Genomic DNA, 17,702 nt, shown 5'->3' on the forward strand with positions numbered 1-17,702 from the left:
AAGAGTTTCTTTTTTTTTTTTTTAGCAAATTACAATGAAAATATTGTCCCATCTTATTCATAAAATGTAACTGTAAAACATAAATCAGGTTTTCTGAAACCATTGATTTCTACAATGATACCCTAACAGTGATGTACACGTTACCATTACTCATGATAATAGCTAAAATTTACCGAGTACTTGCTATTTGTCAAGGATAATTGAATTTATCTTCATAGCTACCCTAGGGAATAAATCCTGTCACATTCCCCACTTTTTAGACAAGAGAACCAAGACAAAGAAAGGTGAAGAGTCTTGTCCAAAGCATTAGAGCAAGTACAATATGTGCTGTCTGACTAACTCCCAAGCTCTGAGCCATCAAAGGAGGTGAGTTCAGGGTGTCCTGCCTTGATGAAGGCTTCACGCATGTGTCACAATCTTCTTTTTCAAAGACTACACCAGAGCCCTAACAGCTGAATCATATTTAATTTTACCAGAAAAGTGTTAAAATTTCATTTCAAAGACTCCCCTTAACAACAACAATAAAGGGTCTCAAAACATGAATAAGGCTTTAACAATTTTAACTTAGCACATACTGCGTCAAATACTTTTGAGTAAGTAGTAATCTCAATCATGAAAAACAAGCATTTTCCACTCAACTGAGATGAAGAAATTGGGAGCTATTTGTTCAAGGTTAGAAAGTCAGTGATCTGGAAAACACACTCAAACCTGAGTTCAACTAATGCTGAAGCCAAGTTCTTTTTTTTTTTTTTTTTTTTTTTTTTGAGAGAGAGAGACAGAGAGAAAGGTCTTCCTTTTTCTGTTGGTTCACCCCACAATGGCCACTGCGGCTGGCACGCTGTGCTGATCCGAAGCCAGGATCCAGGTGCTTCTCCTGGTCTCCCATGCAGGTGCAGGGCCAAGCACTTGGGCTATCCTCCACTGCACTCCTGAGCCATAGCAGGGAGCTGGACTGGAAGAGGAGCAACCAGGACAGAATCTGGCGCCCCAAAGGGGACTAGAACCCAGTGTGCTGGTGCCGCAGGCGGAGGATTAGCCTATTGAGTCACAGCGCCGGCCAAAGCCCAGTTCTTCCTACTGCACAACATACTAACTAGCAAGCCCCAGATTCAAGCAGTTATAATGTATAGTCTCAAAAGGATTTCACTCTCTGCTGCAGTTAACAGAAACAATAGTTTTTGTTTAAAAACAGAACTTTTATTCATAAAGAAATAATTCTCTCAAATTTAGTGTGTTGATTTTCATCCTTGCATCTTTAAAAATATCTTTTATCTACTAATTGCTTTTCTAGGTATTTATGCTTAATATTTTGTGATGAAAATTTAAAGTTCACTAAAACAAAAGCATCATCATTCTATAATCTTATTTAGTACTAATCTTAAGTTAGAGACAATAAACCTATCAGAATACAAAAAAAATACTGAACGATTTCAGAATAATTAAGTTTGCTACACTCAACCTTTCCTTTTTATTAAAGATTTATTTATTTCTTTGAAAGGCAGATTACAGAGAGAAAGAGATCTTCTATCTGCTGGTTCACTCCCCAAATGGCCGCAATAGCCAGGGCTGGGCCAGGTTCATGCCAGGAACCAGGAGCTTCTTCCTGGCTTCCCACGTGGGTGCAGGAGCCCAATTACCTGGACTATCCTCCACTGCTTTCCTAGGTTCATTAGCAGGGAACAAGAAGCACAGAGCAGCCAGGACACAAACCTGTGCCTATATGGGATGCCGGCATCATAGGCACCAGCTTAACCTGCTGTGCCACGATGCCAATACCAACCTTTGCTTTTTAATGGATTATCTCCAAGTTTAAACTTCCGGTATATCACACTCAAAATAATGGTTAGATTATCCTTTGCAGAGAAATCATTAAAAGTGCTTAGTTTAACAGCTTCAATTTGTTGAGACTGAATTTTTTTTCAGCCACTGCAGTATCATTTCCACAAACACATTTCAGTTCTTATTGCATGCAAGGCATTGTGTTGGGAAATGTGTGGGATGTAATGATATAAAAAGGAGGCAGAGCAGCTCACTGATGAAGAACTAGGGTCTGGAAGTCCGATCAGACAGGTCTGGAACCTTGCCTACACTACTGTATTCAGAGAGAGGCTTTGGGCAAGTTATGTGACCTTTCTAGGCTTAGTTTCCACAGCTGTAAAATAGTTGTCAGAACAGTATCTACCTCACAGGCCTTGGGAGTAGCAAGTGAGAATAAGGCATGCAGAATGCTGGCACAGAGGAAGCAAATAATAAATATTTGTTGTTGCTGCTATTAGCATCATGCCCTCAAGTAATTTACAAGCTCATTGAAAAGCTCATAGAAACATGCCTTTGGGTTTTCTTCCTGCCTGAGTAATAATCAAATTAAATCCCTTTTGTTTAATCCATACTAGCAAAAAGGTAACACACATACATTATATGTAAAATATATAACTGAGATTTCTAAAACTATTAATACTTTCTTCTTTCATTAATTCCATTCCACACAGGCTGATAATCCTTCCCTCCTAGTTAAGGTCTTTTTATTACATATCTAGTGGCCCAGAAAATCCAGCTGCAGCCTGTGTGTAGGCAAAAGGGAATGAATAGTATCCAAAGTGCAAGAAGCTTTCTGGAGAGCTCTTGGCCTTGTTTTTGTCTTTAAGTAACTGAAGTTATAATTTATTTCTCACAGTCACTTCATAGTAGGACTGTGAGGTGATAATTTAGGAATGATAGAGTAATAAAGTTTCCATTTACATTTGAAAGTCTTTGCCAGGAATATCATACAGATTTGATATTTGAAAATCTTTACCAGGAATATCTTAGAACATATCTTTCTGAATGCTAATATGTTCACGAGATAAAAAGAATAAAACCACAAAATCAGGCAATCACCAGCCTGTTCCTTGTATCCTGGCTTCACTCAAAAGCAAAAAATAGTTTGTTAAATCAACAATTAGAAGTGCACCTGCAAGGGGCAATGCTACTGAATTGAAGAGTTCTGAATTTGCAGTATGCACCTCCCTTTTTGTCCTGCTACTTCTTTCGCTATTTTACACTGCTCACAATGGGAGATTCCCAGACACCTCTTTTCTGAACGGTACACTTAGGCAGAAGGTTCTGACCATTAGTTGTGTCTGAGCGGCCTGTTAGTGCTTTCAACTGATACTACAGCCCTTCCAACTTTCTTAATTTTGTCTGAAAACCACCACAATTTATACCTTTAAATTAATCACTGCCTTTGTAGTGTTTGCCTCTTCTAAAAGTTAAATATTACTGTGAGAGAATCCTTAATGCCAAATTTTAAAGGACTTTATAGGCAGAGAATGAGAGCCTGACATCAGATGTTGGGAGGAGGAAGTGATGGAATATGGAGAAGAGAATAACAATGAAATTTTTACTGATTAATATGTGGATCAACTCCTAAAATAGCAGGTGTCAGTCAGTTCTAGCTTAGTCTAAGGGGCTAATTATTACCAACTAATAGTATAGGTTCTTTACAATTAACTTTTGCAGATTTACTGTGTTGGGCAAATAAATGTTCATTTCATTCTTTAAGTGAAGACATTCAAACAGAATGAACATTAAGTTTCCATGAATATTTGGATTGGTTGAAAGGGCTGTAACTAGTTTCTGAGGACACATTTCCTTTTGAGTTCATAAGGAAAAGGGAGGGAGTACTGGGAGGCAAGATTCAGCATGAGGCTAGCCAGAAAGATCCTGGTTCCAGGACTCAGTCACAGCTAGGAGTGAACATCTTCCATGTCCAGGTTGGGAACTCTACTCTCATCTCATGATTCAAACTCTGCTACTCTGGATTTTAAATGCCATGAAAGAGTAACCCCCCCCCCCCACCCATGACAACCTAACAAAGCTCTTATCCAACTCCCCAGACAATGCACCATCACACACTCTGGATGTCATCTCTGGTGATTCTCGGACCCCCAGGTTAAGATCCTCTACATTATGCTCTGGCACAGTCCCAGTTATATTATGAAAATGGGATGAACTGGAAGCTAGCACATACATATGGCAGACAGTTAATAAACCTTGCAGTTAATCAGGAAATGAGGCAGAGATTGCACTGGGAAGAGAATGCACGAAATGTACATTAAAGCTGAGTGTGGGGCTGGCGCCGCGGCTCACTAGGCTCATCCTCCGCCTAGCGGCGCCAGCACCCCAGGTTCTAGTCCCGGTCAGGGTGCCGGATTCTGTCCTGGTTGCTCCTCTTCCAGTCCAGCTCTCTGCTGTGGCCTGGGAGTGCAGTGGAGGATGGCCCAAGTGCTTGGGCCCTGCACCCACATGGGAGACCAGGAGGAAGCACCTGGCTCCTGGCTTTGGATCGGCACAGCATGCCGGCCGTAGTGGCCATTTGGGGGGGTGAACCAACAGAAAAGGAAGGCCTTTCTCCCTGTCTTTCTCTCTCTCACTAACTCTGCCTGTCAAAAAAAAAAAAAAAAAAAAAAAAAAAAAAAAAAAGCTGAGTGTGGACCTGGTCTCTAGTATTATCTTGGACAAATTCATTAATATAAATGAATCTTTGCTTTTATCTGAAACAGTGAAGATTATTACATTTACCTCATAAAGATGCTATGAGAATAAAATAAAACAATGTATTCAATATACTCAATGACACCAGTCTCTTAAGAGGAACTGAGGAAATTTTAACTACTGGGATATGACCCAGAGGTTACACAACAGAAAGAGGGCAACATTTGGAAGGGAGTCTTGTCTTTCAGCTACATCAACTTAATTATTCAGATAAGCTGAATCTTCCCAATTTTCTTTCTGCATATCAAAAAGTATATATCTTTTAAAGACGTATTTATTTATTTGAAAGGTAGGGTCACAGAGAGAGGGAGAAACACAGACAGAGAGGGAGAAAGGGATATCTACCATCTGCTGGTCACTCCCCAGACGACTGCAATGGCCAGGGCTGGGTCACGCTGAAGCCAGGCACCAGTAGCTTGGCCTGGATCTCTCATGCGGGTGGCAGGGCCCAAGCATTTGGGCCATCCTCTGTTGCTTTCCCAGGCCAATAGCAGGGAGCTAGATTAGAAGTGGAACAGCTGGGACTTGAACTGGTGGCCCATATGGGATGCTGGTAAAGCAGGTGGTAGCTTAACCTGCTACACTATAATACCAGTTCTTTTTTATTTCTTTTTCCAAGAAATATGCTTTGTGGGCCAGTGTTGTGGTATAACAGGTTAAGCCTCTGCCTGAGACACCAGCAACCCTTATGGGTGCCAGTTCAAGTGCCAGCTGTTCCACTTCTGATCCAACTCTCTGCTAATGGCCTGGGAAAACAGCAGAATATGGTCCAAATGCTTGGACCCCTGCATTCATGTGGGAGATGTGGATGAAGCTCCAGGCTTCTGTCTTCAGCCTGGCCAGTCCTGGCCGTTGCTAATGAACTAGCATATGGAAGATGTGTGTGTCTCTCTCTCCGTCACTCTCTGCCTTCCCGCCCCCCTGCAACTCTGCTTCCCAAATAAATAAATAAATAAGAAAGGAAGAAAGGAAGGGAGGGAGGGAGGGAGGGAGGGTGGGAGGAAGGAAGGAAGGGAGGGAGGGAGGGAGGGGGGGAGAGGGAGGAAGGAAGGAAATGTCGTATTTAAAAATGCCACTTACCTCATCACTTTCGGGCTGTGAATACACAATTGGCTGGCCTGTATCTGAAGCTTCCCTTATACTAAGGTGTAAAGGAATGTCTCCTGAAAGAGCACAGCAGACAGATATCCATCAGTACCGGGAAAGCTCACAAAACCATTTGGAACCTATTTGAACTTTGGAAAAAAACAAAGCCTGGGCTGGCGCCGCGGCTCACTAGGCTCATCCTCCGCCTTGCGGCGCCGGCACACCGGGTTCTAGTCCCGGTCGGGGCACCGGATTCTGTCCTGGCTGCCCCTCTTCCAGGCCAGCTCTCTGCTGTGGCCCGGGAGTGCAGTGGAGGATGGCCCAAGTACTTGGGCCCTGCACCCCATGGGAGACCAGGACAAGCACCTGGCTCCTGCCATCAGATCAGCGCGGTGCGCCGGCTGCGGCAGCCATTGGAGGGTGAACCAACAGCAAAGGAAGACCTTTCTCTCTGTCTCTCTCTCTCACTGTCCACTCTGCCTGTCAAAAAAAAAAAAAAAAAAAAAAAAAGCCTATATTAAACTGATTTAAATCAATTCAAATCATGATTATCTGCAATTTACTATATCTCTGGAACAAAGAATTTCAAATGAAAATCAGAGGCAAAATACTGCATTTGAGGGCAGTAAAGGGATCGCACATGCACATATGATAGCTATGTGGCACCCAATGAAGGGTGAAGCCTCTCATTTAATCTTTGCTGGAGGTCTTCCATCCAGGAGTGGCTTGGAACACATTTGTAAATGATTTCTCTGTAATATCTGATACTGACTCACTGTGTCACATGATAAGAGGAAGGGGGGGGCGGGGGAGGCAAAGTACCCCCAAAAAAGAACAACAATGTAATCTTGCTGCTGGCAGAGTGAGCTAAGAGAAATATTATCTCAACTCTCTGCCTTTTTAGCAGATAGAATCTTTTTCTATTGTTATTTACTAATCTACATAGACTTACATCTAACTTGTAAGCTTGTTGAGGTCTCAGGAAGTGTTATGAGGGTACTTCAGAAAGTTGGTGGAAAAGCAAAATGAAAAGGTAAGCTTATTTTTCATGCAAAAAACCCCCATAAAATCTATGTATATTTTTCATAATATACATTTTCCGCTAATTTTTGAAGAGCCTTTGAATAATAAAAACCTCTAATACACAGTCCAAAGTTGGAGAGGTTGTGTATGATTCCTGAGAGCACAGTACTATTAATTGGTGCATTTAGGAGCCAGAGGTTCTTATCCATCATCCAATACACTCTTTTCTACCACACCTTCAGGGCAGAAGTCTTTCAAAGACTGAGAGACAGAATGCAGTAAATGGGGGTAGATATTTGGCCCAGCAGGTAAGACATTGCTTGGATCGCCACATCCCGTATCAGAGTGCCTGGGTTCAAGTCCTAGCTGTGTTATGATTCTAGCTCCCTGCTAATGTGCATCCTACATGGCAGTAGGTGACAATTTGAGTACTTAGGGTCCTGACAACTCACAAGTGAGACATGGATTGAGTTTGGGGTTCCTGGCTTTGGCCTGGTCCAGTCTTGGTCCTGACTGTTGTCAGCATTCAGGGAATAAAAGCGAGGAGATGGAAGATCTCTGTCTCTCTGCTTTCAAATTAAATGCAGAAAGTGGAGATTTACAAAGAAGAACAGACTCTATGGTACTCAGCATCCTCAGAACCATTCTAAATTCATTCAAAAGTTATTGAAATGTGTGTGTGTGTGTGTGTGTTTTATAAAAATAAGTCATCAGTACCACGCCAGGCAGTGTAAATAATGCAGAAGTGCATGTTACAAAAACATTACGATTTATTATACAGTACATGGTGGAGGAACAGATATTTCACGCTCCTCTTGTCAGCAAATTTTGTGATCTTAGCTCTTTAAGTCTTCCCTTAACGTCCAACGGCCAAGTGACAAAATACATGAATATTTCAGCAGCCATTTAAAGATTAGCTTTTCAATAAATTTGATGTTTATTCTATAGATCAATTTAAGACTGCAGGAAACTGTGACGGGGCAGGCAGGGTAAAATAAGTGATAGAACATGCTTAGAAACCCATAAAATTTTTCTTTTGATTTATGAACTGCCACTATAGGAAGAAATCTGGAATGATTTCTTTTCTCCTGAAGAAACAGAAGTAAGATAAAGTTAAACCTTCTCTTTTGTACAGCCACTCATCCACACTGTGTTTGCCCTCCAGAGACCCACAATCCTACCAAGAGACACACAAGAGTAGACTGGGCAGTAGGTAATACAGGCAGTATCTTGTCGGGCAGAGGTAATACAGTGAGAATGCAGGTGGGCTAATGGTTCTAATTTGAGAGGCAGAAGAAGCAGTAAAGGCTGAGTGAGTGAGGAGCACACCGGGCATACTAAGCACTTGGAAGGCTAATTCTGAAGGAAACAAGGGCACAGAGTAGGCCAAAGGGTTCCTCTGAGACAGTCTGACCATAGCTACGATGCACAGCAACTGCCCCAGTATATCCACAAGGATAAGGTTCTGAAGAGCTACTTTACCAATCATTTCAAACACAACCCAAAGGATGAACATCAATTAAGAGGCTGGCTGGGAATGAGTAAAGGACGGCCAAGGGCTCCCTGTGGGGTTCAACCACCCAGGAGGCCACAGGGGAGAACACTTTTATCTCAGGTCCTCATTCCCAATTCCAGCCCTTCCATTGCAGTTCATGGGAGGCCCGGGGGAACACGTGGCTGCATTAAGGGGCGATGTGTCCTGAGTTGGAACTCCAAGTGATCTTCCCTATAACATCATTAGACATAGCAGTTTAGGGTAGTGTCCAGCTTTTGTGATTGGTAATCAGTGTTTCTGATACATTTTTAGGATAACTGTACATATGTGAGCCATTAGTTAAAATATAACTCTCATATGTTACATTACTTCCTGATAAGATGCTTCAAACCCTAAACAAATGACTTATAAAACTGTACCACTGATTTATAAGTTAGAGAATTACAAATTTGCCAGTGTAATTCAATAATGTCAATTTATAATTATACATTTACTTTATTATATAAATGAATGTCAATCTGTTATGTTATTATGCAAATTTGGAAAATTGAACTTTCTAGGTTAGTTAAATGTAAAACAGTTGCAGAATATAATTAGTGGCTATAATTATAGCAATGCATCAAAATATATCATTAGTATTCACCTGGTATTGTAGTGGAGGCTATAGTATATAAATGCATAATAACAATCATACATTTACCATTAACTTCTAGAAACTTCATTATAATATAGAATATTTTGAAATTCCTTGCTCTCCAGGGGAATCTCAATTTTTTTAACAACCTAAAACTAATAATCCATTGTATGCCTCACTTATTCAGCATCTAACATATGCTTTTGCCCAAAACAGAAACTCATTTACAATGAAGATATCAAAACATGTTTCTTAAAAAGTCCATTAAAAGTTGCTCATGGATTTGTGAATACAGATTTTGTCCAACTCTGTGATTTGTTCATTTAACCCAAATTTTAGTTCTCATAGCAGTAATTAATCCTTCAATGCAGTGCTGTGAATAGTTTAAAATTCACGTGCCACATTTTATAGACATAGCAAACACAAATATTACAGAAAACAGTAAATATTATCATTCTAAAGCAGAAATACTAACAAATACAGAATTGAATAGGAAAGCATTTTTACTTATGCACCAAGAATTGATATTCCAAGAGATTGCTATGAAATTATAAATAGGCATGTGCATGAATGTACACCTGTTTATAAGAGAGGTGTGTATCCCACTGAGCAAACAAACTGATGAAAATAATTTAAAGTATGGCTTTAAATCAGAGTACTTGGACAACAAAACTCTTTTCAAAGTTATACGCAGTTTTTACCTATAGTAGAAATTACGTATTATCATAGTTGGCAGAACAAATCTATTCAAAAAAGCTAAAGAAATGTTATCACACAGAACTGTGCTACACTAACTTAAAACACAAAATCACAAGCAACTCCTCATTTCCTAAGACCTCTTCAAGACCAGGCTTCACTCCCACTTCCCCTTATGCAACTCTCACTGCCAAAAATCATCGTATGGTCTTACCCAGAACATCAAGATCAAGGGTCTGTGCTAGCTTCCTTGCACCATCAGCACCAAAAATATGAGTTTTGTGTTTACAGTTTGGACACTGGAAAACACTCATGTTTTGGATAAGGCCAAGGACCTAGAGAAATAAACACACATTGCAATTAAAACAAATCCTAACACATTATTTCAACAACTTCTTTAACCAAACACCCAGTAGGCTGAAGTGATAAAGGTGAGCAAGGTATGGTCTTTGCTCTCCAGGAACTCACAAGCTACTGTTAGGTTGTGAGGGGGCCTGGTGACAAGAAGGGGTGAGCTTACAGCAGGAATTCTGAGCAGGAGGAAGAGGCCAAGTGCAGGCAGCAAAGCCAAAATCGTGGGAGGATCTGGGCTGCAAGCCAGCAGGTGGTGGAGGCAGAAGATGATGTGGTGAGGAAGGTCAGGGCAAGAAGGTAAGAAGCAAAATGCCACCCAGGGATTTGAGAGACGCTTTTCTTCAGACAACATGAATTGTGGTTTTTAAAGTTGAGAAGGTGGCATTAAAGAGGTGATGTTGCACAATCAGATTTGTGTTTTAGAAATCTAGCTCCGGGCCGTGCCATGGCGCACTAGGTGAATCCTCCACCTGTGGCGCATCCCATATGGATGCCAGTTCTAGTCCGGGTTGCTTCTCTTCCAACCCAGCTCTCTGCTGTGTCCCAGGAAGCCTGTGGAAGAAGGCCCAGGTGCTTGGGCCCCTGCACCCATGTGGGAGACCAGGAAGAAGCACCTGGCTCCTGGCCTCAGATTGGCACAGCTCCATCCATTGCGGCCATTTGGGGAGTGAACCAACAGAAGGAAGACCTTTCTCTCTGTCTCTCTCTCCCACTGTCTGTAATTCTACCTGCCAAATAAATAAATAAAAATCTTAAAAAAAAAAAAAAGAAATCTAGCTCCAATGACAATATGGGGAAAAAGAAGAGAGGAGAAACAAAGGAAAATAAGACGTAAGATGTGGATGAAGTCTCACAGTAAACAATGCTAACATGCACCGAGTGCTCACGACAGGCCAGGTGCTGGGGGGAAGCACTTTGAAGCCACTAGCTCACATATGCCTCACAGGAACTGCATGATAGAGGTACGTTATACTCCTCCTCCCCATTCTACAGCTGACAAAACCCACAGTGCTGGCAAAAGACTGAAATTCAGCACTTGAAAAAAATTTCAAAGTTTCTTAGAAAATGTCCACCTCTTCTGTACTTTCTCCAACTTCTGGCACAGTGACTTAATAAACATTATTATTCAACAGTGATGTTGAATAAAAAGAGATGCTCTGCAAATATAATCCTTACTCGTGTTCCTTTTAACTCCACTTTCTTACTGATGAGAAGCAGGGGCTCCCTTGTAGAATAAAAATGTGCACCGCTACCAACAGAGGCTTAGAGACAATAGTGGCTGCATCACCCTGTCAACTGCACCATAAGATTATCATCGTAGGAGATTATCAGGACATTTGCATTTTAAATCAGGAATAGCTCTGACAGTCCACAATGAAACATAGAAACGAGGTGATAAAATTTGTTATTCTTTCCAAGAGAAGGCTAAAGTTGACCATATCATGCACAAATGAACACAAATAATAGAGGACATGAATCTGCAGCAAAGCATTTCCCAAGGATCTAATATATGCCCTTTTGCTGATGTAAAGTATCATGGAAAATAAATCACACTGTGTTTTGGTAATTCAGTAACATCTCCAGAAAGCTAGAGGAAAACACAGCTTATTGGTTTATTCACTATGTCTGTATAACACACTCATTGCTTAGGCAGTTTTACAGCCATTTATGTTAAATGTTATATATCCCCTAACTATAGGGCTTTCAACTTACACATGAAAACATCATTCAATAAATGACAAAAGGAAAAAAACTTTTAAAAAGTGAAAAATCCAGGTTAGGGTTTATTTCAATGCAGAGAGAACAGGAAAAGAATTCTTACCTTGGGATCTCTTAGCTTCCCCAGGACAGAGAGACATGCAGCAAGAATGTATTTATAGTTTGTGTGATTTATTCCTCATTATCAGATCATTCCCTATGGACTGCATAAATATCTCAGATATGTTCTCTATAGATTACATAAATGTCACAAACATAAGTGTAACCAATAGTTACACATTTAATGAGCTCTTATTTACATGCCAACAAGTGGACTAACCCCAAGGGATAGCATACAGTGGTGAGCAGACTTGGTCTTGGTCTTTGCCCCCTTGGAGCTTGCACTCTAATTGGAGAAATGGGTTGAACACAGAATAAAATAGAGCAGCATCTCTGGAAGCAGAGGCTAGGGTGGTATGAGAGTGTAGAAAAGAGGGGACTCAACTCATGCTTGGTGTCAGAGAAGGCTTCCTTGAAGAAAGCCAAGTATTTGACCTAAAAGTTACAGAGTAACCAGGCAAAAACCAAGCAGAAATGGAAGAAAAACATTCAAGACACAAACAGAGAGCAAATATCTCTCTGTGGGGAATTGCAAGGCCAGCCTGAGGCCTCTGAGGGGTGGGGTGAATGTCACTAGACAAGGCTGCAAAGGTAGTGTTTATATGGCAAACAAGGACACTTCAAAGAGTTGATAGAGGGGCTGGCGCTGTGGCACAGCAGATTAAAGCCCTGGCCATCTGGGGAGTGAACCAGCGAATGGAAGACCTCTCTCTCTCTGCTCTACCTCTCTCTGTAACTCTGTCTTTTTTAAAAAAATAAAGAGTTGATAGAAAAATGGAACTGAAAGTTTTTTTTATTTAAAATTTGTTTTGTAATTCAAGTGGCAGAGAAACCGAAAGACAGAGAAAGAGAGAGAGAAATATACCAAAGGAGTGTGTCAGAGACTGATTGACAGAGAACTCCCATCTGCTGGTTTACTCCCCACTTAAATGCCCACAACAGCCAGGTTTGAGCCAAGACTGAGCTAGGGCAAAGTCAAGAGACAGGAACTCAATCCATGTTTCCCAAGAGGGTGGCAGGGATCTAACCACTTGAGCTATCACCAGCCGCCTACCACAGTACACGTCAGCTGGAAGCTAGAATTGGGAGCAGTGCTGGGACTTGAACCCAGGCACTCTGATATGGGATGCAGGTATCCCAACTGGTGGCTTTACCATTAGGCCAAACACCTACCCAGATAAGTTTATTTTGGTGCAAGAGCACTTTTGAAATCTATGCATAGTTTTTCATAACACACATTTTTCATGAACTTTTTGAAGACCCCTCATGGTAAGGTGTCTCAGTTATGTAAGGAGTACAAAGAGAAGTCATTAAAGGGTTTTGAGGAAGAGAGTAAGCCCACCATGCCAGGCAGTTGTCACAGCCTCATTACTTAAAACAACACAAAGAATGGAAAACAGGGAAGACCTTTCGAATACACTTTTTTAAAGATATATTTATTTGAAAGTCAGAGTTACAGAGAGGGAGAGGGAGAGGGAGAAATAGAGAGATCGTCCATCTGCTGGTTCACTCCCCAAATGGCCCCAATAGCTGGGGCTAAGCCAGGCTGAAGCCAGGAGCCAGCAGCTTCCTCCAAGTCTCCTACATGGGTGCAGGGGCCCAAGGCCTTGGATCATCTTGGGCTGCTTTCCCAGACACATTAGCAGGGAGCTGGATCAGAAATGGAGCACCCAGGGCTTGAACTAGTGCCTTTATGGGATGCTGGCATCACAGGAAGTAGCTTAACCTATTACACCACAATGCCAGGCCCAATACATTTTTTTTTTTTAAAGGACTTGTCTCTTTATGTTTTTTTTCCATACAAACACAGATCCAGGGCTGTGCTCTCTAAAAATCAATCCTCAGACAGGTGGCTATTTTTAGGTGACTACAATATGTCCAGCTCTCCTGCTGGGCACTAGGTTAGGATTTTTCTGAAATTAGGTGAGTACATGTAAATTATTTTGGCCAATGAAATGTGAGAAGTGCCATGTGTCACTTTTAGGCCAAAGCTTTAGGTGCTAATTCCCCATTATCTTTTCCCTCTGTCCCAGTGACCAGCAAGCCTCCAGATGGCAGCTCCTGTGTCAATCGGGTGCTGGAATAAGAACAACAGAGAGGAGCGCTGAAGCCAAACAAAACAGACATGTAGCATGAGGGAAATTAACTGGGTGGTTTTAACCACTGAAATTCAAGCCATGTTTACAGACATAACCTAGCTCATCATGGCTGACAGCTATATGGGCATATTAGAATTTCTATTTTATGATTTCTTTTTAAATTTCAGTTGAGTGTGTATTTTATAATGGACAGAACACACATAATGTGGCATATGTATATATAGTATATATGTATACTATATATATGCAAATGTAACATAAATACACAACATGCTCAAACATATGCTTATAAATGTACATCCATGCTCAAATATCTTTTATTGATAAGGATGTACAATCAAAAAAGTTTGGAGATCAGGAATGCCCAATGTTTGAAACAGTGGTTTGACAATTAAGCTCAGCTTTATTATGGATAATATATGCCTTTGTCTAGTTTAAGGACAAAAGTCCTAATATTGCTTCCCACAGCATTCTGTATGAACTAATTCCATTTAACTCAAAGACTCCTTCACCTTAAGATCTTCTCACAGATATATCACTTTGTTTGGTAAAAACTTACAAGTTGGTTGTAATGGAAGAGAACAGAGAGCCCACAGGAGACCCGTACATGCAAGTCACTGATTTACACTGGACACAACATGGCACTGCAAGTAACTTGTGAGTCTTAACTCACTATCTCACCACCAACACAAAAATTAATTCCAGATGGATTGTAGAGCTAAATATGAAAATCAAGTCAGCATCACTTTACGATTAAAATAAAAACAAAAATCAAATATTCTCCCTGCTATGTGTCTGGGAAAGCAGTAGAAGATGGCCCAGGCCCTTGGGTCCTGCACCCACATGGGAGACTCCGAAGAAGCTCCTGGCTTCTGGCTTCAGACTGGCCCAGCCCTGGGCATTGCAGCCATTTGGGGGAGTGAACCAATGGATCGAAGATTTCTCTATGCCTCCCCACCCAAACGCTGCCTTTCAAATAAATAAAATAAAAATCTAAAAAAAAAAAATCTAATGTTGGTGAGGATATGAAACAACTAAGACTCACTGTTTCAGTTGAGTACAAATGAGTGCAACCACTCTGGAAAAGTGTATGGCTCTACTGAAACTGATTTAGACTTAAACTGTGGCACAGCAATTCCACTCCCAGTTATGTACTATCAGAAACATGAACACAGCATTCAGTAACAGACATGCAAAAATGTTTGTAACAGCACTAACTTCAATAACCAAAAATGGAAAACTACCCAAATGTGCAACAGCAGTAAAATGGACAACTTGTGGTATATTTATACAATGAAATGCTACAATGATAATAGAGAAACTATAATTATAATCAGCAGTATAAGAGACTTTTATAATTTTAAACAACATAAACCATACAAGCAGAAGCATATACATCAATCCACTTATAAAAAATTTAAAACAGGTAAAATTAATATATGGTGTTATGATTTGGATTTCACTTTGGAACTAGTGACTAAAGGTGGCACAGAGCATAGTTTCTGGGGTGCTGGTAATGTTCTATTGCTTTTTCTTGTTTTTGAAATTTTGTACCCTTTGGTAAAAATCTCTATGGCGCCCCCACTCCAGCCCCTGGTAACCACCACACTACTCTCTACTTTTATGAGCTCAACTTCTTAGATTCCACATATCAGTGAGATTATGAGGAGATTGTTTTTTCTGTACTTGGCTTATTTCACTTCATATAATGTCCTCCAGGCTAATCCACATTTCTTCAAATGACAAGATTTTCTACTTTTTAAAGGCTGAATAGAATTCCATTGTGTATAAATGTCACATTTTCTTTATTCATCCATCCACTAATGGACCCTTAGGTTAATTTTATATCTTGGGTATTGTAATACGATAATTAATATGGGAGTGCAGATATCTCATTGACACATGAATTTTAGTTCCTTTGGATATCCATAGGTGCTACAACTTGAGAGAGCACCCACGTGCTGGTTCACTTCCCTACTATCTGTGATGGCTCTGGGCCAAGGGGACTGATCCAACAGCTGGGAACTCGGTTTATGTGTACTTCATGGACAGCAGGACCCTACTGCCTCTCAGGGTCAGCATCAGCTGGAAGGTGGAGTCAGGAACCAGAGCCAGGGACTGAAATGAGGTACTCTGATATGAGTCAGAGGCTGTTATACCAGGCCAAATGCCCTCTGCACCCTCCTCCTGCCATTTTTAATTTTTAAAGAAAACTCCACAATGTTTTCCATTGTAGTTAATTTACATTTCTACACGCAGTGTGCAGAATTTCCCTTTTCTCCGCATCCTTCTCCTTTCTCCAACATCTATCTTTCCTCTTTTTGATAACAGTCATTCTGACAGGTGTGAGGTGGTATTTCATTGTAGTTGTAATTTGCCTTTCTCTAATGATTAGTGAAGTTGAACATTTTCTCATTAATCTGTTGATCATTTCTATGTCCTCTTCAAAAATGTCTATGTAGATCTCTTGTCAGTTTTTAAAGTGGGTTTTCTTGCTATTGAGTTGAGTCCTTATTTATTCTGGATATTAAACTCTTTTCAGATGTATAATATTTTCACTCATTTTGCAGGTTCTCTCTTTATTCTGATAGTTTCTTTGGCTGGACAGAAGTTCTTCAGTCTGAGGTCATCCTATTTTTCTATTTTTACATTTGCTGCCTGTACCTTTGAGTTCATAATATCATCTGGGTTCCAAATAGCACCAATCACAGCACCAATCATACTCACAGAGCTTTCTCTCTATATTTTATTTCAACAGTTTTAAAGCTTTAGGTCTTATACTAAACTCTTTAATCCATTTTGAGTTGATTTTTTTTAATGTATGGTGTGGCATATGGGTCTTAATTTCATTCCTCTGCATATATATATTTAGTTTTCTCTTACCATGTTAAAGAGACTATTCTTTTTCCCATTGTGTGATTTTAATACATTTGTTACAAATGTATTGGCTATAAATGTATGGGTTTATTCTGGGCTCTCTGTTATTCTGTTTCTTGAATACACACAATGAGTATGTTCCATTATAATTTATGCTCTTCTGTGTTTGTCACACTTCAATAAAAAGTTTGCCTTTAAAAAAAGGTGATCATCAAAAAATGGAAATAAAGCAGTAACCACAAACCATAAAAAATGGTATATTAAGTGTCTTGCGAACTTGTATATAAGACCTCCTTTTTCCTGTTTTAGACAGAAAATATTCTACAAACACAAAGAAGTAGAGATAAAATTAAGATAAGTTCCTTGGTAGGAACAATCCCCTATTCTTTCTAATACTCCAAAGAGAAGAGATCTGAAATAGAAGTCTAAGTCAGAAAAGTTTTGAAATGATGGGGCTGTAGACTTGCAATGTCCAATCAGGTAACCGTTAGTCGCATGTGGCTACTGAGCACTTTAGTCTGAACTGCAATGTGTTAAAGTGTCAGAAACACGCTGGATATTAAAGACTTGGTAAGAGTAGAAAAAGGTAAAATATCTCAATACTTGTTTAAAATTTTCAAGATATATCTGAACATAAAAAAGTAACTCTAAAGTGTACAGCTGAATGCACTCATCCTAGGTAAAGCATGCCCACGTGACCAGGATCCTCTGAGAAACAAAGCATTGTCAGCACCCTAGAAGTCTCCTTGTTGGTCCTATAAACACTTTGCCACAGGTACACTGACCTGATTTCTAACACTACAAATTAATTTTGTCTGGTTCTGAATGTGATATGATTTTTAATTCCTGTATAAAGTTTGTCAAAATCCCAGTGGGATGAGATTTGGGAAATGGAAGCGAAGCTGTAACCATTACACTCTACTGGTTTCCTTTGGTTAAAGGCCATGAAAGAAAGATGCAGATGCGTTCCAAATTGTCCTCTTTCTTCCAGACTCTTCCCAACTAACCTTTCCACTGTGGTCTTTATCCATATTGTCATAATTACCCATGAAGTGGAGTATATTTTTAAAAATTTATTGGTCATTTG

At 40.2% G+C, this 17,702-nt stretch overlaps 1 protein-coding gene across 9 annotated transcripts in view; it reads right to left on the reverse strand.

Moving 5' to 3' along the window:
* The window catches only part of NUBPL (NUBP iron-sulfur cluster assembly factor, mitochondrial), a 253,606-nt gene that overhangs the window by 20,022 nt on the left and 215,882 nt on the right, over positions 1–17,702 (reverse strand). For 8 of the 9 annotated variants that reach the window (XR_011380771.1, XR_011380770.1, XM_002717939.5 and 5 more), the window contains 2 exons: positions 9,682–9,802; positions 5,614–5,696 (listed from right to left, as the gene is read on the reverse strand). Coding sequence is in view for 7 of the 9 variants with exons in the window: in XM_002717939.5 (XP_002717985.2) it covers positions 5,614–5,696; positions 9,682–9,802 (204 nt within the window). In the remaining 2 variants the exon portion in view is untranslated. The remainder of the gene's footprint in view (positions 1–5,613; positions 5,697–9,681; positions 9,803–17,702) is intronic. The other variant, XM_017348249.3, reaches the window with a different exon arrangement.

This window comes from Oryctolagus cuniculus, chromosome 12 (assembly GCF_964237555.1).
Source record: "Oryctolagus cuniculus chromosome 12, mOryCun1.1, whole genome shotgun sequence".
Classification (NCBI taxonomy): domain Eukaryota; kingdom Metazoa; phylum Chordata; class Mammalia; order Lagomorpha; family Leporidae; genus Oryctolagus; species Oryctolagus cuniculus.